Source organism: Sinocyclocheilus grahami, unplaced genomic scaffold (genome assembly GCF_001515645.1).
Source record: "Sinocyclocheilus grahami isolate Dianchi unplaced genomic scaffold, SAMN03320097.WGS_v1.1 scaffold8.1, whole genome shotgun sequence".
Lineage (NCBI taxonomy): Eukaryota > Metazoa > Chordata > Actinopteri > Cypriniformes > Cyprinidae > Sinocyclocheilus > Sinocyclocheilus grahami.
In genome coordinates this window covers 3,083,076-3,105,793 of record NW_015505187.1, presented here as the reverse complement: position 1 = coordinate 3,105,793, position 22,718 = coordinate 3,083,076, and the positions used below count along the sequence as shown (strand labels likewise).

The 22,718-nt window shown below is 36.7% G+C and overlaps 1 protein-coding gene across 1 annotated transcript in view; it reads right to left on the bottom strand.

Moving 5' to 3' along the window:
• Positions 1-22,718, bottom strand: part of nav3 (neuron navigator 3) — a 176,939-nt gene that overhangs the window by 8,484 nt on the left and 145,737 nt on the right. Inside the window, 16 exon segments of the mRNA XM_016279507.1 lie at positions 1,666-1,869; positions 1,962-2,080; positions 2,165-2,361; positions 2,546-2,617; positions 3,272-3,426; positions 3,679-3,914; positions 4,005-4,173; positions 4,258-4,353; positions 4,454-4,551; positions 6,573-6,759; positions 7,964-8,117; positions 9,672-9,847; positions 10,644-10,667; positions 16,020-16,144; positions 16,567-16,678; positions 17,515-17,598. Coding sequence (XP_016134993.1) covers positions 1,666-1,869; positions 1,962-2,080; positions 2,165-2,361; positions 2,546-2,617; positions 3,272-3,426; positions 3,679-3,914; positions 4,005-4,173; positions 4,258-4,353; positions 4,454-4,551; positions 6,573-6,759; positions 7,964-8,117; positions 9,672-9,847; positions 10,644-10,667; positions 16,020-16,144; positions 16,567-16,678; positions 17,515-17,598 — 2,208 coding nt within the window.

The window sequence follows — 22,718 nt, the reverse complement described above, 5'->3', positions numbered from 1 at the left end:
AGGCCAGTGGTTCCCAACCCTGGTCTTGGAGGCACCCCAACACTGCACATTTTGCATGTCTCATTTCTCTGACACACCAGATTCAGGTCTTGGAGTCTCTACTAATGAGCTGATGACCTGGTTTGATTAAGGAGACATGCAAAACATGCAGTGTTGGGGTGCCTCCAGGACCAGGGTTGGGAACCACTGGTCTAACACACCAATTTCAGGTCTTGGAGCAGGGGTGTTTCTCAAACGGAAGGCTGCATTCTACAAAGGCTGCATATCTCGGCTGCCACGTCATCAAACGCCGCTGAAGGCCATCTCCATGTAGTTTTCAAATAAGCCTGAAGGACTTGATTAGTTGGATCAGGTGTGTTTAATTAGGGTTGCATCTAAACTATGTAGGGCTCTGGCCCTCCAGGAATTGAGTTTGACACCCCTGTCTTGGGGTGTTTCTCAAACGGAAGGCTGCATTCTACAAAGGCTGCATATCTCGGCTGCCACGTCATCAAACGCCGCTGAAGGCCATCTCAATCGCAAGGATCCTTGGAAGGCAGCCTTCGTTTCGCGTCCTTCATTCAGCTGAATTTGAAGGATGCATGGGATGTATCCTTTGCTACCTTCAATCACCCACAATCCTTTGTGCCCATTCCATTTCATGAAAACTGATGAAAAACGATTCAGTACTGAGCTTGTCTGAATTTATTATGAAATGTAAGACAAAAATAATGTTTTCAGACATGAAAGAATAGATGTTATTTTTCGTTTTGGTGTAAATTTCTCACTAAATGCTAAACTGCCAATAATGTAAGCCCCTGGGAGACTAGACAGCTGTGATTCATTGTATTGAATTAATAGAAAGCCAAATAATAGAATGATTTGTAATACAAAGTATTTTTCCAAAACAAAGTTTTATTAGTAGTTTCATGCCTTGGTGGTGAGGGCGGTAACATATGTGACGTAGCCACGCGCACTTACTAGACTGTCTCATTCTAGCATTTAATGCCGAGGAGGACTCTAGCCTACAAGCCTCTGAAGGACTGAGCTAGGAAGGACGCAGCCTCGGTAGGATGCAGCCTTCCATTTGAGAAGCACCCTTGGAGTCTTTACTACTGAGCTGATGACCTGAATCAGGTGTGTTTGATTAAGGAGACATGCAAAACGTGCAGTGTTGGGGTGCCTCCAGGACCAGGGCTGGGAACCACTGACATACAGTATACACTACCATTAAAAGTTTGGAATGAATAAGTTTTTTTTTGTAGAAAGAAATCTATGATTTTATTCAACAAGGACACATTAAACTGATCAAACGTTACAGTAAGGACATTTATAATATTACAAAATATGTATTTCTAATAAATGCTGTTCTTTTGAACTTCCTAATCATCCTGAAAAACACAGTTTCAGGCAGCACAACCGTTTTCAACACTGATCATAATAATAATAATAATGAATGGTTCTTAAGCAGCAAATAAGCATATCAGAATGATTTCTGAAGAAAGAGTAATGATGCTGAAAATTCAGCTTTGCTATCACAAGAATAAACTACATTTTAAAATACACTAAAAAAGAAATTTTAAATTAATAATATTCCACAATATTGCTGTATTTTTAATTCAACCCCAAACTTTTGAACCGTAGTGTATTACCTAAATTAACTATGTTTTATGAAGCTATCTTTACCAGTGGGTCTCCCTCTGTGTCGCTCTGAGACACTTGTTTGGAGGCAGCTCCGTCTTTAGAGGAGCTGTAGCCATCATAGCCCACGTCCTCTGGCCGCAGCTGCAGCAGTGACTGGCCTTCATGCTGCAGGGAGGCGGAGCTCCAGGGGTAGGTGTCAATCACCCATTTGGACGGGTCCTCCCATGCCGCCCTCTTACCATACAGCTGGAGCAATGAGCCAAGCAGATAACAAAAAGTTTTAGCTTCAAACTGTGAGAAAAAAACCCAATACATGAGTGTTGTGGCTGCATGTGTACCTGCAGTCCTTCTCGTACTGCTTCCAATAGATATGGCACCAGAGAATAGTTCCAAAGGTCAGTAAACCACACACGTGAGCCGTCCGCATCCATCGGACAGGACAGAAACAGCCGAGGACCTGGGAGTGACAGATAAAATATCTCACCTCTGTTCTGTGAATAACCAGATCAAACGCGGCTTATGCCTTATGCCTGTGTATTACCGATAGTGACGTCTGAGGAGCTGTGAGCCTCTAAGAAGGAATTGAGGTGTTGCCAGGTTTTAGGAATCCAGTCGATGATTTTGATGAGGTCGTTACTGCGCATGTTTTTATCAATCTCAGTTTCAATCAGCTTTCTTCTCAGGAATCGGCCCAGGAAGCCCTTCACTGGCTCAGTGTGATTGGCACACAGCACCCACCTGAGGGAAAGAAGGTCTGATATTACACTGAGAACATGACTGGAAAGATCAGTGTGTGTATGTGTTTTTTGTACTGTTCATGTATGTATATGTGTAAGTGACAAATGTGAAATATGATCACTTATGGCCCCCATGTGGCAAGAGGCTGTAATAACAATCATCAGATCATATCTGAGCACCATACCTGAAGTTGTGATGCAGCTCCAGGTTTGGAGAGGAGGACACACCCTGGTTCATAGTTCCTATGACATACGGGCTGTGAAAGGGACAGTTGTACATTATTAGATGTAATTAATTTATATTTTGTGGAAAATCTACAATAATGGCTGTCATACTGCGGTTCCAGTATTGGATGCTGACTGGTCAATAAAGCTTAAATACATGATGGTTAATTCAAATACATGAATTAACATAATCTTTTAATTTTAAATTGTGTGGAAAAATGTATGTCCATTTTACTATTATTAGGTAGTAACCAAAATGAAGTCTGTGTTTAATGTATTTGATCAAAAATACTGTAATGTTGTGAAATTCATATGATGTAAAAGCTGAATTTTTAGCAGCCAATACTCCAGTCTTTAGTGTCATGAATATGTTGATTTGGTGCTCAAGAAACATTTCATATAATTATCAATGTTGAAAACAGTTGTACTGCTTAATATGTTTGTGGAAACCAGGATACATTTTTTGGGGATTCTTTGATGAACAGAATGTTCAAAAGAACAGCATTTATTTGCAATAGAAATCTTTTGAAACATTATAAATGTCTTTTTGAAAAACATGTAAAAAATGTCAATGTAAAATCTTATTGACCACAGACTTTTGAATGGTAGCGTATATACACAGCTAAATAAATACTGTATGTAAAAAAAAAAAGTTCAAAAATTTGTATAATAACAGGAATATTCACCATTTGTGATATTTGCAATTGAGGAATCCATTAAAGATGTCACTAAGGGAGCCAATATGATGGAGGTTATCCAGAATAACTACGGAGGGCAGCTCGATCTCACACTCCTCTGTGTTGCACTGCTCAGCCAGACTTGAAAGGTACTGCCGAAGATCCTGCTTAAAGCAAAGCAAAAGCACATTAAGTGTTACAATCTGCAGATAACCTACTTAAATACTATTATATAATTAATATATCAGCAACATTGATGGATGGCGTGAGTTTGAGGTGGTTCAACCAGTAACAGATGGGGGAAATGTATGGAAAACCTTCATGAAAACACTTATTTTTGCAATTCCATTCATTTCAACTAGCAGCACACATTACAATTATTTATTTAGAGCCCTTCTCAGACTGGAAATATGTACCTTGCTGGATTTCTGGTCCACATTGAAGCTAGCCAGGTTAGTGTCGGTCACCTCTTGACCAGTCTTGGAGATGATGTAGTAAGCTAGTTTAGTGGCTAGGTAGGATTTACCGGTTCCACTGGGACCAGACAGGATAATTCTACGGTGCTCCATCAGCAGGTTTAAGTAGCGTTGAATGATGGGTTTAGGAATCAGTGTGTCAAACACCAGGTCATCAATGCTACCCTCCTTCACACCTACATAAACAAAAAGACACTTGCTTCAAATCTTTGCAACACTTTTGGCCTCTTTTATGGATCCTACAAGAACCTTCCTAGGTTCCTCACCTTTGAGACTGACTGTGATGACGTTGTTGTCGCCCACCAGATATCCACACGGCAAGAGTTCAGGAACCTCAGAAGCATTAGATCGGACCACATCCCCCATCCTGTAGCACACTATACTATCCGAATTCAGGCCCAAACTGGTCAATGGATCCACGCGGAACACATACTCCTAAATCCAAGCAAATAAATCTGTTAGATTTTAAATATGGCACCTGAAATATACCTCTAATTTAGCAAGAGGCTAAACTGGCACCTTAAACAAGCGTCGTATTACACCGTCCAAAACATCCCACTTAGTCTTGCCGCTGACGCCAATGGAGCCAATCAGATACTCCTTCTTCTGCATAGCCTAAAATGATGAGAGGATATAAAATGATGCTTATAAGGTATTGTTTATATGTCAAAATAGCTACTGTAATAAAAACAGACTAGTTAAAGTCACTCTAGACCTTGGTTTTGTTGGAGTCGCTGTTGATGGTGACCACTATATGGACACTTCTGCCCTCTTTGCGTAGATTGCCCTCGTAGCCATCATCCAGCAGAATATCTGTGCACACAAACGCAAACTTCAAACTTACTTTGTGACAAAAATATCAAAGCCTGAACAACGTAAAAGACTTAATGAGTCATTAACTGTGGGGGAGAAGAACTTTTCCTGTGCTGACAAATTCGGCAAGCGAAGGCACTAATGTTCAGCTTTGACTGTAGTTAAACGCCAACTGATTTAAGCTTTGCTGTCTGTGGGGCTGAGCTGTTTGGTTTTAAACGGGATTTGAATACAGGAAGAAGGCTGTTAGTGGAGGAGTGCGGCTTTGATGGGCCTTGTACGAAGAGCTCGGTGAACGTATTTGTCTGGCACGCTGTTCTGCAGAGGGGTGATAACGTCCTTCCACCGCACGTCTTGCCCACGCTCCAGTGCTCCTCCACACATCTCTCCATCAATTAAGCAGCCCAAAGTCCTGAGAGAGCACAGAAGTCACTACTTTTAATTAGCCGGAGCGCAGACGAGTCTCCGCCAACCTGTCCCGAGATGTGAAAGAGAAGACGAAAAGAGGCCATTTCACTCTTCGCTGCGTTCATTCTCTTCCTGCACAGCTGTGAAATGCTCTTCCCCATGCCAGAGTTTTCATCAGCGCCACAGTAGAATCATCAATAATACAGCCATATGCAAATCTACACTGCGGTCCATGAGCCCGAGCACACTGGTGGAAAACGAAATCATCAGTTCGAAAAATATCTACATGGACAGTTATGACGAGAAGATTATATGTATCAAGTTTGCTTGCAAGGCTTTTAATGGTGACCTTATATGCCAAATAGAATCAAGTCTCACAAGGAAACACTAATGTAGCACTGTTGCTATCATGTATCACTAAAACATTGAGTCATAAACTTTGCTTGGTTGGAACAGCAGCTACGCTAATTTAGTCTCTATTTGTTTCTCTGTTTCTGCTACTAGACTTGCACCCAGAGGCAACTAGGAATTACACAAGCTTCGGTCTGGATCCAAACCTTATAAAGATCTGAGATGACCGAACACCTCAGCAGAGATGATACCAACCCCCCAAAAGACCTCAGATGATGTTAACCCTGGAACAACATATAAAACTACCAAATTTTGCTTAATCGCAACGTTTAACTGCAATCGCAAAGTTTAATCGCAACATATAATCGTTGCCGTTAATAGTGTTCACCGTCTGTTCGATCACATGTAATTTGGAACTAACTACATGGTTTTTACTGTACATTTCTGCCATAGTCACCACTAATAACCTACTCCTAAATATAATGTAGAAACTTAAAATGTTCTGTAAATCTGCTTTGCAACGATTTGTATTGTGAAAAGTGCTTTACAAATAAATTTAAATTGAATTAAAAACAACCATTTTTATGGTTCATTTATAATAATAAAGGCTAATCTGGCCTTTACACCAGATTTAAATATATATATATTTTTTTAAATATGAGTACTTGCCCATGTAAAATGTCACTGCCATGATGCTAGCTGCAGATGGTTGCAAGGCCATTGCTCTGTGATTTGTAAGGTGTTCTGAGAGTTTTTAGAGCATTGCTGTATGGCTATAGGGTGATTTTAAAGGTTGATAGATGGTTGCTTATTGGTCCATATTCAAAGAGTCCAATCCCAAATCTCTATGATATTTTGATTAATAGATAGGGCCCCATTAATGTAAACATATGGGATTTTGTCAATGATTTTATCATCTACCACTAACAATTAAGATTTCTATCCATTTATCTATCTGAAAACTGTTATACTGTACTTTTGTTGCATAATATGAGGTATTAGCATTTATACTATAAATGTCCATGTTGCATAATGTATATACTGTTATATTTGACCAGGATAAGTACAGGGGGGGAAAAAGCTTATGTAATTGCTGTTATTTAAAAGTGCCATCATTCTGGAATTCTAGTTGCTTCCATAACATAATAACATCTGCAGAACATCCAAGGGCTTTATAGAATCCTCCAAAACAACGCCAGAGCCACATTTTGATGTTGCATACTTCACATAGACATTGTTAGACCCAAATAACAAAGACTAACCTGACATAATGGTGTCTGTGATGTTGAGGTTGTTCAGCGACAGCCCCAGAGATTGCCGTGAGGATGAGGAGGATGTGCTGGAGGTTTCTGAAGGGGGACGGGCTGTTTTAGCAGGTGTGGCAGCAGGTGTGGTGTTGCCGCTGGACTTCAGTCTGTCGTTCTCGGCCTTCAGCAGCTCAATCTCATTCTGCATGTAAAAAAAACAGGTAATGTCAACACTACAGTGACAGTTTTGACAAATGTATGTATACATCCCTAACTGAACAGAACCACATATTCAATTCACACACAATATTAGGTGATTAAAAAAAATCACTAATCCACATTTGGTCACGTTAAGAAGGGAAAAGTAAAAGTAACTTTCCCCACACGCTTCAAAATTGAGTTAAAAACACCTTTTGTGACATGCTAAGAAGATTAAGACTTGCTTTCTGTTGTCTAAGTTGCTAAACGCTTTCAATGACTGTGAGAAGTTAGTTTAAAGATTTCTTTAATCTTTAGATTAGTCTTGCGTGCCAGGCTCTGCAAACCGGTGCTAAGGGGAAGCTCAGACAGAACTCCGTCTGGTTGTTTTATCTTGGAATTAGAGCAATTTAGCCCTTTTATCAACAGTTTCTCTGATCTTAGTCATTCAATCACTCTGTTACAACTTTAAATTATGTGGTCTGACTTTGTAGCACAATGAAACACAAGTATTTGCCAGCAAACCGTTTCTTAAACAAATCATCTCTCTCTGGCTCTTTTAAAAAGAATATGGGACTCCACAAAGTTCTTTATGATCTACCCACCACTGCTATTAATGTTCTGTGTGGATCATAATAGTGTGCTTTGCCATAATATTAAAACACAATTACCATTTATTATTATTATTATTATTATTATTATTATTATATACACAACTGTTCAAAAGCATGGAGTTAGTAAGATTTTTGTTAAAGAAATTAATACCTTTATTCAGCAAGGACACATTAAAGTGACAGTAAAGACATTTACAATTTTACAAATAAATGCTGTTCTTTTGAACTTTCTATTCATGAAAGTATCCTAAAAATTCATCATGGTTTCAACACTAAAGACTGTAGCAATGGCTGCTGACAACTTAGCATTTTCATAACAAGAATAAATGACATTTTAAAATATACTGAAATAGAAAACACTGATTTTAAATTGTTTTAATATTTCACAATATTACTGTTTTTATTTTTTATTTAAACAAATAAATCCTTGATAAACCATTACAAAATGTTACCCAGATTTCCATAGATCACTGCATTGCACAAAAACACTGTATAAGAATTCACAATGCATTGTTATAAGGTTGCAGAGCTCTGGAGTGAGTAAGCATGTATACGCAGGTATGTGTGTGTGTGTGTGTGTGTGTGCGCGTGTACCTGCATGCGGTTCATGGCTTCTCGTATCTGGTCAAGGTGGTGGGCGGAGCTAAGCGCCTCCAGTCTGATATCAGTCAGCTTCAGCTCCTTCTCTCTCAGCTCGTTCTTCAGCTGGAGGATAATCTCTGCCTCAGCCTCTGTACATTCACACAGTCTGCACAAACACACACCGCACAGGGAGGAGGGAGTCACAACACTGTTACAGATCCAAGAGAGCTACAAAACACAGGCGGGTTTAATGCACAACAAACTCCTGGAGTATTAAACCCGGTCAGAATATTTATGTACACAAACACTTTGATGCACACATATTCACACTCTGGGCTTTGTGTTTTATATTTGTGAGGGGTGTTTGCTGCATTCCATTCAAAGTTGGACATAGTTCTTGATATCTCTGAAACATTGTTCGATGTTTGAAAGATGAGGGGAAAAAGTAAATGTTTAGCATTAACTGTGTAATTTTCTTTGGGTGCCACCATGTTCAACTGACATCATACATCTCCATACTTTGGAAACAGAGTTGTGAATTTCCACATGTTTGGAATCCAGACTTTTAGTAGGGCTTTTCCAGGTAAGAATGGTCAGAATATTTATGTACACAAACACTTTGATGCACACATATTCACACTCTGGGCTTTGTGTTTTGTATTTGTGAGGGGTGTTTGCTGCATTCCATTCAAAGTTGGACATAGTTCTTGATATCTCTGAAACATTGTTCGATGTTTGAAAGATGAGGGGAAAAAGTAAATGTTTAGCATTAACTGTGTAATTTTCTTTGGGTGCCACCATGTTCAACTGACATCATACATCTCCATACTTTGGAAACAGAGTTGTGAATTTCCACATGTTTGGAATCCAGACTTTTAGTAGGGCTTTTCCAGGTAAGAAATTCCAACATTTTGAGTTAAATAGAATGCAGCTTTAGAGATTACGCACATTACCAACACAAACAGGAAGTGGAAATCGTTCATGTTGTCCAGTATTAAGCACAGGCAAATTATTAGTTAAAGCAACATGTATTAAATAAAATTTTAATGTACAGTAGTAACTTTTCAAACTCAGGCAATCTCCGATTTTATTACTATTACACATGAGTTTGACTATTTGACTATAGTTATTTAGTTTTTACAAAAATGTTTCTAATAAAAATTTACATTTTTAAATGAGTACATCTCCCATTAAAATTTTAATTAGAATTAGTTTGCGTCATAAAATGCTCATGTGAAATGTGACTGAAATATAGGGGAAGGGATATCTTTTGTTAATTTTAGTCACTGCACACTCTCAACCCTTCCCAGCATGCCACACTGTGCCTGTTACCGAGATCTGTGCTTGTAGACCACATGACCGTTTGACTTTTTCTTTGGCATCCAAATGGGGGAGGACTTGCTATCGCAAAAACACTTTCTAAAGACACATGACATTGAGGAACAGGGACAGAATACAGATATGATTAAGGGAAAGGATGAAATATAAATATGATTATCAAAAAAGAAAGAAAGCAAAAGATAATACATAAAATCACTAAACAATACAATAAGTGGAAGTTACTGATGAAGAACAATGATGATTTATTGGATGTGTTGTTGTGGTCCTTTATGAAATAGAAATAAAATATATAAAAACATAACAAATATGTAAATGCTTATGCATGTACCTGATTTCACAGAGGTGTGTATGTACTGTATATATGCGTGTCTGTACTCACTCAGTGGTGGAGGGGGATGAGCGCAGTGGTTGGGTGGTGCTGGTCTGTCTGTTGGTGTGTTGTAGTTTAGGTGAAGAAGGAAGGGAGGAATCAGTCATCTCTTCAATCTCATCGTGAGACGACTGGGGCTTGTTGGTCTTTTTCTTGCTGAAGGCCTGCTTGAAGGAGCTCCGCAACTGCGAGTAAACAACACAAATCAATACAATTAATATAGCCAGACAACATTCATTTATTTCAAACTATTCTGTGGTCAGGCAGAAAAAATGGATTGAAAAGATTCATAGCTCGGGAGAATTATGTATCTGTATTTCCTCTGGATATTTCAGTAAAAATGTATAACAAATTTCATTAATACTATTAAAGGAACAATCTGGCTCACTCGCATGCTGTCAGTTACCACAGAAAGTAATTTACCTTACAAGGAAACAACAAGGTAAAGTGTGTACAGAAATGCACTTACAATGAAAGTCTATACAACATACAAGCTTTCCATTGTAAGGGCATTACTGTAAACATATATTTAATTTTTTCCAGGATAATTTATCTTCTGCGATAACCAAATACATGGCACACAAGTTTTATGTAGCCCAAACTATTCCTTTAGCCTTTTCCTTTTCCATATATATACACATACAGAATTATCCATATAATCCAGAATTAAATACTGAATTGCATTAAAAAGTTTCATAAAGTGTTACTGTTTAGATAAGCACATCACATGGGTGATTTTCGGTCAGGTTAAAAATAAGGTTGATTGCAACATTTCCGAGATAACGGTTTGCTCGTATAATTCACTGAGCAGAACTAATTAAGCAGCAGGAACATACTGGCAGTCAGTGGGACTGGGGATGCTGGTGGCATGCACACGTTTCTGGAAACACTTTTTGGGATTTGGGGGGGAGGGGGCAGTTAATGGGGGTAAGGTTATCAGAGGCAATCGGCCGCAGTGATGCGGGACGTGGAAACACTGACCTGGGCGGGGATGGAATCAGCCACCTAAGGACAAAACACACTCACTGTTACCATTGACTGAAACGTGCACCGCTGGACCAGAATATTCAAACACAGCAGCATCATTTATTCATTGTTCATTTGATTAGCTCTGAATGACTTATGGAGACTGTGTCTGTCTGTATGGAACTAGATAATTTCACATAACGGCATTCCACAGGATATTTTTTTCTGACCTGGTCTTGCTCAGCTAATATCACATATCATATTTTTATGTATGTATGCATGTATTTTTTATTTTGTATGTGTTTTTAATTAAATAGTTTCTTCTTTTGTTCATATACACACAAATAATATATATTACATATAAAATAAATATAAATAAGTAAATATTTAATATGTATTTGTATGTGTTTTTAATGAAACATTTTCTTCTTTTTCATATACACACACATAATATATATATAACATACTAAATATTAATGAATGTTTAATTAAAACTGTAATATATTATATATTCTTTAAAAAAAATCTGAAGAAATGTAAGTGTAGTGACAATGAGATTTATTAAAATATCAGTGTATTAAAAAAGTATTTTTATGTGTTAGAACATAAATATATAATATCATATATTTTTCTTTTTATACAATAAAATGTGTACATACATACATATATGTATGTATTAATGACATTTAATATTATATTTATCATATATTTTAATCAAAATATGTAGTATACACAATAAATGTAAACAATCATGGAACATAGAGTGAAGTGACAGTGCAAGACTAGTGTATAAGAATTTATTTTTAATAATCTTGATTTAGTATTGTGCAAGAAAAAAAATGATTTTTTTTCATTAAATATTTCCATATATGTTGTATATTAAGTGCTTTTTCATAAGATAGTCCTGCAAATCTCTCACAATGTATCCTTATTGTTAAGCCCTGCTATGAATATATTGTTTTGCAACCCTTGTCTCACTCACTTCCTCTTTAGTTTTTCTTTCACCTTTGAGCAGCATTTCCAGAGCCTTTGAATCCAGAGACCACACTGCCTCAAATTATGCAGATGAATAATTAATGGGCGCATAAATAAAGAGGTGATTTGTATTTATGAGCTCAGTTTGAGCTCTGCTCTCGTTACAAGAGTCCAGGGCAGCTCAAGGAAAAGTAGCCATAACTGCTGCACACAATGCCAATGTTATTTTTCAAACAGCTGTTTACCTCAAGTGCTCTTGACTTAATGCACACCCTAAATGAAAAGAAACAACAACCCCTAGCATTAGGAGATAATAAATCTGTAAAATAACTGCGAACTAAAACAGCTGACTAGAAGTAAAACATGCACAATTGCATCTTAATAACATAAAAATATCATCAGTAATGACTGCAACTTGAGCAAAAAGATATTCTTAATTAGTGCATTCCTCAAAAGAAGACATAAAGATTGGTTTTCTAAAGGGTAAGCACTGAAGGGTGAGGAAGTTTAGGGGTTTGAAGGGCCAGTGATGGGAAAAAGTGGGACGAGCATGTCGGATCCTCCATAGGGCATGCAGGAGAGTTTGAGGGTGTGTTATAGTCACCTTGTGTCCTCTATCCTTGCCCTGGTGGTGTGGTGAGAAAGTGAGAGACAGAGAAAGTGTGAGAGAAGGCGAGAAAGAGGGAGAGACAGCCGGAAGGGGGTGAAATGACAGAAATGTTTGTGCTATTTGTACTTCATGTTCCCAAAGTGGAAATTGAGTGAGAGTAGATGCCACTACTAGAATGATGACTGAATTAATATCACTTCATAGTAAAAGAATTTGATAAAAGCCTTATAAGATTATCAAGACACACTTGTCTACTTGCTTTGTTTTTGCAGTGTTAGTCAAGGTTGCAAAAGCAGTTGCTAAATACCTAAAATGCATTAACATATAGACATAGGTTGCAACGTCATAACTGTGATGGTTTTCCATAAATTGGGTAAATGTATTTGGACACTTAAGTCGCATTTAAAAATGCATGGACATCATTACATAATAACGAAATGTATGAATGATTACATAATAAAAATATGAAAGAAAATAGTGATTATTTTACAGACAAGAAAATCACATTTTATGTAAAACAAGAGATATTTTTCATTAAACATTTTTTTATTTGAATATTAAATTATATTCAATATAGAAGGCAAAAAAAATACTGTCCTGTGATCATTCAATATAAATCATTAAATATCTGTTCAAAATTAATTTATTAGGCTTCTTAATTAGTGCATTCCTCAAAAGAAGACATAAAGATTGGTTTTCTAAAGGGTAAGCACTGAAGGGTGAGGAAGTTTAGGGTTTTGAAGGGCCAGTGATGGGAAAAAGTGGGACGAGCATGTCGGATCCTCCATAGGGCATGCAGGAGAGTTTGAGGGTGTGTTATAGTCACCTTGTGTCCTCTATCCTTGCCCTGGTGGTGTGGTGAGAAAGTGAGAGACAGAGAAAGTGTGAGAGAAGGCGAGAAAGAGGGAGAGACAGCCGGAAGGGGGTGAAATGACAGAAATGTTTGTGCTATTTGTACTTCATGTTCCCAAACTGGAAATTGAGTGAGAGTAGATGCCACTACTAGAATGATGACTGAATTAATATCACTTCATAGTAAAAGAATTTGATAAAAGCCTTATAAGATTATCAAGACACACTTGTCTACTTGCTTTGTTTTTGCAGTGTTAGTCAAGGTTGCAAAAGCAGTTGCTAAATACCTAAAATGCATTAACATATACACATAAGTTGCAACGTCATAACTGTGATGGTTTTCCATAAATTGGGTAAATGTATTTGGACACTTAAGTCGCATTTAAAAATGCATGGACATCATTACATAATAACGAAATGTATGAATGATTACATAATAAAAATATGAAAGAAAATAGTGATTATTTTACAGACAAGAAAATCACATTTTATGTAAAACAAGAGATATTTTTCATTAAACATTTTTTTATTTGAATATTAAATTATATTCAATATAGAAGGCAAAAAAAATACTGTCCTGTGATCATTCAATATAAATCATTAAATATCTGTTCAAAATTAATTTATTAGGTTATAAAACCTTAAGCAAGGTTTCTGCAGGATTTTAAAGCTCAAATTGAAGACCTTTTTAAGACCTGCACAAATAAAATTAATACCATATGAGCGGGGTAGGGCAATGTCTATCGTACCATATTAAACTGTAAAATTACTGTAAAAAGCATCATTTACAGTTCAGATACAAGTTTTCACAAAAACAAAAAGTTTTATAAAATGATAAACTTTACATTTCATTTTTCAAAAGTATTAATTACTATATACAATTATTAACAATAAATTATTATATCAATTAAATAACATAAATTAGGGGTGTACGATATTGACAAAAAAATGATATCTCGATAATTTACAGGGATTTTATCGATAACGATAATTAGACAATATTTTGCTGAGTGTGTTATTGTACTGATATCTTATCTCTAAATGTGCTGACAGCTGACTCCTGAATTTTTTTATATTCTTCATATTCTATGTGATCAGTTCACAGCAGTGATAGAAATGAATCATTTCCAACAAGTTTTATGGGCATTTTTACCTTTAAGCCATTTTTTCTAAAAGTGTGCACCATCTTTTGAGTCAAATTCTTGCATTTGGGCTGTTACCAAGCAAATGAAATCAGTATCAACAAAATTTATCTTTGCAATGCAGAGGAAACACAGAAGCTGCATTAGAAGTGGCATTTAGATGCATTTACACACTGTTTAATGCAGCTCAGAGGGACATGAATGCATTATACAAATGTACAAATTATACAAATGCATAAATAATGTTTTGATATTTTAAACATAAAACATTGAAAACTGATGTTTGAAATTATTTTTAAAATGAAAAGGTACCTCAAATGTGAAATTAAAACTAAAAAATTAAAACAGCAAGTCACTGTTAAACTGAGTCATCGTGATTGAACCGAATAATTTAAACGGTTGATTAATTCAGGAACGAAATACTGTCATGTTGCTCAGAGACGCAAACAGCGCTGTGGCTGTGTTTGCAATGATTTTTGCTGGAGAAATAGAGCAAAAACAGGAAATATGGTGTCTAAAACGTAAGTTTCTTAATATTAACTTCTTGTTTATTGAACTGTTGTATAAAATCAATATCACATTTGTAATCATGCTTACTTTTGGAGAAAAAAACCCGGCACTTTTCGTGTGATATTAACTATATGAAATGATATAAATATAAAAATGTTCTGCCCCATATCTTGAATTATGTGATAATTCTAAATGCATTTTAATAGACTGATTCATGCAGTGAAAGAACGCACTATAAATGCGCACGCGTACTAGTCTAACCTGCTAGACCTCATCATCTAATGTATGAGTGCACTCTGTAGGTGTTTTATTTGCTTTTCGCAATATACTCGATGATATCAAATCACTCATCGTTAAAACAACAATTACGATATTATCGCAGACCATACATATCGCACACCCCTATTCTGTTTAGATATTTATAATGCATTGTCTTCTTATCGATCCACCAGTTCACATTTAAAGCTCTGCGTGTTTGCAGGGTAAAACCATGGGTCGATTTTTGCATTTGTCTGAACTCTGAACAAAACATTTATTGAAAATGCTCATTCATTCTGACAGCAGGTGGAGCGTTTGGTAGAAATATAACTGTTTCCCCGGTAACAGCAGAACACAAAGCAGCACAGCACAAGACTTTTAACGTGCAGTGTTCATATTTATTTAATGAAATCATAGCCTTTTGAAGTTTAATCGTCACATTCAGCCATATCGCAATTCTGGTCTTTCCGTCCCCAAATTTAAGACCTCTTTAAATCATAATTGAGACTTTCTTGTACAATTTAAGACTTTTTTAGGCCTTAAATTTTAAACTTTTTAAGACTTTTTTTAAGTCAGGACTTTTTAAAAACCCTGTTAAGGTCACTAAAATAACCTCGACACCAGTTCATTGCAAAAACGATGCTGGAAATTTAGTTCTGAGGAGACTTTCTTGTACAATTTAAGACTTTTTTAGGCCTTAAATTTTAAACTTTTTAAGACTTTTTTTAAGTCAGGACTTTTTAAAAACCCTGTTAAGGTCACTAAAATAACCTTGACACCAGTTCATTGCAAAAACGATGCTGGAAATTTAGTTCTGAGTAAAGTTCTAGCAAATTTGAATGCATATGCTACTTAGCATGATATTTTGTTGTAATGATGTCTTTAAATCTTGCTTATGTGTCCGCATAATTCTGAGGGCACTGAAGGTCATCAAATTCTTCTCTTTTTTTTGTTATTCTGTGCTCTTTCATCACAGTTGTAGTCATCGTTCTAAATTTGGACAAGCCTTGTGGTGTGATGATGAAGCTTTGTGCAATGACTCACCCAGCTTTTCTTCTTTTTCTTCTTGTCATCTGCATCTTTAGCACTACCCATACTGGAGTGGCTGGCTGCACTGTTAATACTGGACATACTTTCTGACGAGTGCTGTCGACGGATCCTCAGGTCTGCTACACACACAAACACAAAGGTCAGTGCATAATAAACAGATTTGAGAGTTACAGTGAGACACAATGGAAGTGAATACTGCCAATTTTAAAAGCAGAAAGGTGAAGCTTACAGTTTTACAAAAGCACTTACTGTAGATTAATTCTTCTGTTAAAACTTGTATATTATTTAAGCTGAGAAGTTGCTTAAATGGTTTATTTTACAGTTATTTCTGTGATTTTTGTGTGTCACTTTGTCATGGAAACAAAGAAAAATGGCCTGGACCTTTAAACAGGAAATGTTTGTAATTGATTTTGTCATGTTAAAAAAGAAGAAAGTCCAAATTCACTGAACAGCAGTAAATGTGACCGCACCTTATCCAAAATATTTATTTAATAATGTAAAACAGAAAGTTCTGACAGATTTCAATGTACACAAGCAGCACCTTTATGAACGTGATCGGGGCCGTTGAGGGCCACTTGAATGGCCGTCTGAGCATCTGTGTTCTGAGCTTTCAATGCCTCAATGGTTTCTCTTAACTCTGCAAGCTCGGATTCCTACAACACAATCACACAAACACAGTTACATTGAACACGAACCACTTCCTTTAATTGCTTAGAAAAGTAAAAGCACACCTCTTCCCATCAAGCCACATGATTATGATTAATGTCTGTTGCTCAAACAGTGCAGGGCTGAAGTTGAACACTTACAGTAAGTGGTTTCTTCAAATCCCAAACTCTAAGTATGCACAATAATATTTGTGATGCCAGCAAACATTGCTAATTAAAATATCACATCAGCTTAACTTCAGAATCACTAGACAGGAAGTGAGCCACATGGCACTTTCAGTTTTTGACCCTACACAAACTCTTTTGTATGCAAAACGCAAACTCCCCCTCGTACCACCAGCTGTCTTATTCCTCTATCAGATGTTTCCTGCCAAAAAAGCACATGTGGAGATAAGCGCCCCGCTGATCTGAGGAACCGAGCATGTGTTGCGGGCCCACAACCCTCCTATTTCACCACCACATGGTCTCTGTACATGCAGAGCTCAGGATTTTATAGCTTGTGATAGGGTTTCTGCTTTAATTGAAAGTCGGGCCGCTTTAACAAAGACGTCCCTCTGTAATCTCTGATGGTTTATTCAAGAGGGATTAACAGCGGCAGGAACTCATTAAGTCGATGAGGGTGCTTTGTGCAAATTAAGGGAGCAGTTTCACATTTTAACCTGAAGGTTACATTTACATGATGACTGGATGGTTTTGTTGAGGGAGGTTGGAAGAAAGTAATATTTTCAGATTGGTAGAATACGGTATGTGCTATTGAATCTCAACTAACATTGAAAACATTCAAATGTTATTGTACTTATTTTTGTGAGTAAGACCATTCATACCTTTTGCTCCGCTGTCATGGTTAGACTCTGCAGTCGACAGGTCATGTTCGCCAGACTTTTCTCAAACGCCGCCACCAGGTGTCCCTGTCAAAACACACACAGAGTTTCTTTCTGAAGATCCTTCACCAAATCCATAGGGTAATCCAGACAGAATTCTGGGACAAACTGTTGCAAAGTGAAACTTGCAACTACTGTAAATTCAAGCCAGTTTATCAAAGTTCAGTCATTGAAAATCTAGAGGAAGATATATGAAGAAATAATAGTTATGTTGATACCATTCAAAAGTCTGAGGTTTTGAAAGTTTTCGAAAGAATTCTCTCATGTAAAGAAATGGAGCATTTATTTGATACTTCAGTTTTCAGTGTCACATGATACTTCAGAAATCATTCTAATATGCGGTTTTAGTGCTTAAACATGTCTGATTATTATCAATGTTGCAAACAGTTGTGCTGCATAATATTTTGTGTGGAAACGGATTATTATTATAATTTTTTTCTCTAGGATTCTTTGATGAATAGAAAGTTCAAAACAACAGCATTTATTTAAATATTTTGTAATATTATACATTTAAATGTAATACATCCTTGTTTTAATTAACATTTTAAAGCATTAATTCTAATATCTCACTGATACTAAACCTTTAAGATTTTGAAAGATCTTGACTTGACGTTTCATTTTAAGTATGATGTTTAAAAATTTTACATTTCAAACTTTATCTTCTTCTTGACTGATTCTTTGGCAGAACTGACAATAATTAAGACATTTCTACTCAAAAAAGTTAAAATGTTCAAGACTTGCTCATTTAAATGAAATACATTGCCTGCTGCAGTTTAAAATATTAATCACCAGATAATGCATTCTGTTTCCAACATTATATAGTTTTTTAATAGTATGCAGAATACAGTTCATACTAAGCAGTATTCTTGTACAGTGCTGTGAAAATGTTTTTTATTTATTATTTTTTGCACGTTTGTCACACTTAAATGATTCAGATCATCAAACAAATTGTAATATTACACAAAGATAACCTAAGTAAATACAAAATGCAGTTTTTAAATAATGATTTTATTTATTAAGGGAAAAAAGCTGCCCAACCCTGCCTGGCCCTATGTGAAAAAAGTAATTGCCCCTAACTGGTTGTACCACCCGTTGCAGCAACAACTGCCATCAAGCATTTGCGATAACTGGCAATGCGTCTTTCACATCGCTGTGGAGGAACTTTGGCCTACTCTTCTTTGCAGAATTGTTTTAATTCAGCCACATTGGAGGGTTTTTGAGCATGAATGGACTGTTTTAAGGTCATGCCACCGCATCTCAATCGGATTTAAGTTTTTGACTTGGCCACTCCAAAACCTTAACTTTGTTTTTCTTGAGCCATGCAGAGGTGGACTTGCTGGTGTGTTTGGGATCATTGTCCTGCTACATAACCCAAGTGCGCTTGAGCTTGAGGTCACAAACTGATGGCCGGACATTCTCCTTCATGATTTTCTGATAGAGCGCAGAATTCATGGTTCCATCAATTATGGCAAATTATGCAAAGCAGCCCCAGACCGTCACACTACCACCACCATGTTGTTGGTATGATATTGTTTTCATGAAATCCGGTGTTGGTTTTACGCCAGATGTAATGGGACACACATCTTCCAAAAAGTTCAACTTTTGTCGCATCAGTCCACAGAATATTTGCCCAAAAGGGAATAATCAAAATATTTTTTGGCAAATGTGTGTTCTTTTTGGTCAGCAGTGGCTTTTACCTTGGATCTCTCCCATGGATTGCGTTTTTGCCCAGTCTCTTTCTTATTGTTGAATCATAGACACTGACCTTAATTGAGGCAAGTGAGGCCTGCAGTTCTTTAGATATTGTTCTGGGTTCTTTTATAACCTCTTGGATGAGTCGTTGTTGCGCTCTTGGAGTAATTTTGGTAGGCCAGCCACTCCTGGGAAGGTTCACCACTGTTCCAAGTTTTCTTAATTTGTGGATAATGGCTCTGACCGTGGTTCGCTGGAGTTCCAAAGCCTTAGAAATGGCTTTAAAACCCTTAAAAACTCTTTTGTTTCTCTTCTGTTCTTGAATTTCTTTAGATCGCGGCATGATGTGTTGCTCTTTAAGCATGCTTCACTTTGTCAGACAGGTTCTATTTAAGTGATTTCTTGATTCAACAGGTCTGGCAGTAATCAGGCTTGGGTGTGGACAGTGAAATTTAACTCCGCTTTCTAAAAAAATTGTGGTTAATCACAGTTCTTTCATGATTTAACAGGAGGGGGCAATTAATTTTTCACGTAGGGCCACGTAGGTTTGGACAGCTTTTTTCCCTTAATAAATGAAATCATCATTTAAAAACTATATTTTGTATTTACTTGCATTATCTTTGTGTAATATAAAAATTAGTTTGATGATCTGAATCTTTTAAGAGTGACAAATATGTAAAAAAAAACAGGAAGGGGGCAAAAACCTTTTCACAGCACTGTATTCCATTTCAAACATAGCAATCAACTCACATTGCCTGCTTTCTTTTGAATGCAGTGGGTGTAAAACAAGTGCACGGTGAGACCTGCATTATAGATTCACAGGTCTATTGGTCTATTAATTCAGTGTATAAAAACTTAAAGCACACTCTGGGCATCTGAGCACGAAAAAGTATTATATATCTTTGTATCTTTGTATCCTGAGCCTCCAGAGAGTTTCTCCTGGGTAATTCTGATCTATACTGCACCGGCAAGCTGAATAGTGTTGTGAACTACTCAACAGTCGCCAAGGGCTTTGAAGCATGTTTCAGGTTTAAGCTACTGCGATGGAGTTCAAATGTCTAAGGCTTGTCTGAGCATAAGGCCCCAGGGCTTTGGTGGAGGAGACGTCTCTAACGCTGACCTCAGCTACTCTGAAAAGACTTCTGATGTCAGTGAACTCTAAGGAGAATATACAAATAAATGTAACAATCTTAGATTAATACATCAAAAACATCTTTTGGCAATAGAAATTACCCAGTTTATCATCTGACCTTTGACTCAGTCAAAACAAAACAAAACACACACACAAAAAATAAAACAACAACAACAAAACAAAACACCCACACAAAAAACAAACAAAAAAGCAACAAAAAAGCTAAACAAAACAGACTTTGATAATGCATACAATAGTCAAAGCTGGTGTAAAACTAGCAATAAAAGTCAAATAAAATAAAATACAAATGGTAAATGCATGTTTGAACATATCTTGTCCTTCTTCTCTTGATTATTTCTTGTTATATCTATTACTTTACTATAAAAATGACACAATAACCAAATGACACAATTTAAATAAAAGCTATAAACAGTTGAAATTCTAATATTTTAAAGTAAATATCACTGTGTTGTATTATATCTTCAGCAGTAAGCAGAGCTGTATTGAAAAGGTTCTTGGTACATACTATTTAAAATGCCTGCCAGGAAGTGAAGCCAAGCGAACACTGAGAGGCACAATGCCAAATGCTTGAGTGACTCTAATGGGAGAGCGCCTCTATAAACACACTTTTACGACATGCCCTGCCCTGACCTGTTTGTCCATCCATTTATATTCCTTCAACTATCTGTCCACACTGAGTCTCTCAGCCCAGTCAAGCACACCTGAAACAAGCAGAAACCGTTCACAAAGGTGCCTGGCATATGAATCCCTCTAAACAAACTCTTGCCTCTCTACAATCTCAAGGTGGACATTTTGGACATTAAAGTTACTTTCAACTATGATATTCACCAAAAATTAAAGCCAAATATTAAGAATCAACATTAAACCACATATATAAAGCCACATCACGTTATCAACCTACCTGGTGTGGTTGTGATGAAATCCAGATGTTTTGCAGCCGTAATGACCATGTCTGAGCAAACTGATTTGGGCTCTCTTTGGATAATGGTTCAGCTGTGGCCAAAACAGTGAACTAGCTAAAGCACTACTACTGTTAGCCACAGCCACCCTTAAGCTCTTTCACACCCTAAAACACTACAGAACTGCACAGACTCTCTGACACAAATGCACATGAGACAGAGATTATCCAAGGGGTGGGCAGAAAGTTGTGAATGGAAGAAATAGAGTAACTTTGAAGGTTCATAGTTAATCTTGGTTACTTATCCTACACTTTAAAGCAAAATTTGTACCTTTTGATTGTAATTTGCAGCTGATTTTTAGTGGAAGATTCTCTCAAGTTCACACAGGTGTCAAGTGTTTTGTTTAAAAAGTTTGATAAAAGGTTTGATATTGGTTTGAAATCTAATGGAATGGCTATCAGGCAAATTTGTTGAGTGTTTAAATTATCTTTGGGTCCAAATGTACCAACATTTCATCTTCATGTGATATGTTTCTGTGTTGTTAATTCATCATTTTATAATACACCATCTTGCCATGGAGCATCAGGATTCAACAGAAAGGAAGAATCTCTTTTGAATGCCTGAACAATGAACACCAACTTTCAAAAGTTGTTCTGACACTGAGAAGTTCAAAAACATCCGGCTGGAGAGCAGACATTTCAATTCACTCAACTATTGTACAACTTGAATAGATGTAGTTCAGAGCCGTTCTCCCATACACAATTCCTTTCAAACACAAATCACAGAGGAGGTCGAGTGGAGAGACAGCAACTGTCTAATGCTCGGTCACACTTCTCACTAAACTGTCAGAGAGCAAAGCCCTTCATCACACCTGCCTTCATCACTGCAGAGACAGCAAAGTGAATAGAGCTCAGCCCGGTCCAAACTTTCTCTCTTTCTGTGGTGCCTTCACACAGAAATCTAGTGTGACGCTGTGAAACACAATGTCCTAGTTTGACAATGTAGGGACATAAAGTAAGACTTCTCAGAATACCACAGTCAAAAATTAAACGTCTGGTATTTTGAGCTGCTTTCAATGCGCAACTCAGATTATGACAATTAAATTCCCAAACATACTGACTGTGAACGGTTTATCTTTAAAAGTCAGACATGCTGTGCATTTAAAATCAAAGATTTTTTCTGCTCTAACCTTTAGTATTATATTATATTATATTATAGTTTTTATCTATTATTTTCAAAATGAGCATTATTATTTACACAGAATTTTATTGCAGCACAGGCACATATTATGTGTTTACATTTAAAATACTAGATGAGATGAATTGTTATGAATTTTGACTGCTTTTTTTTTTTTTTTTTGCATCACACCCACGTTGGCTGCCCGTTGAGGGGTCAGGGGCGCC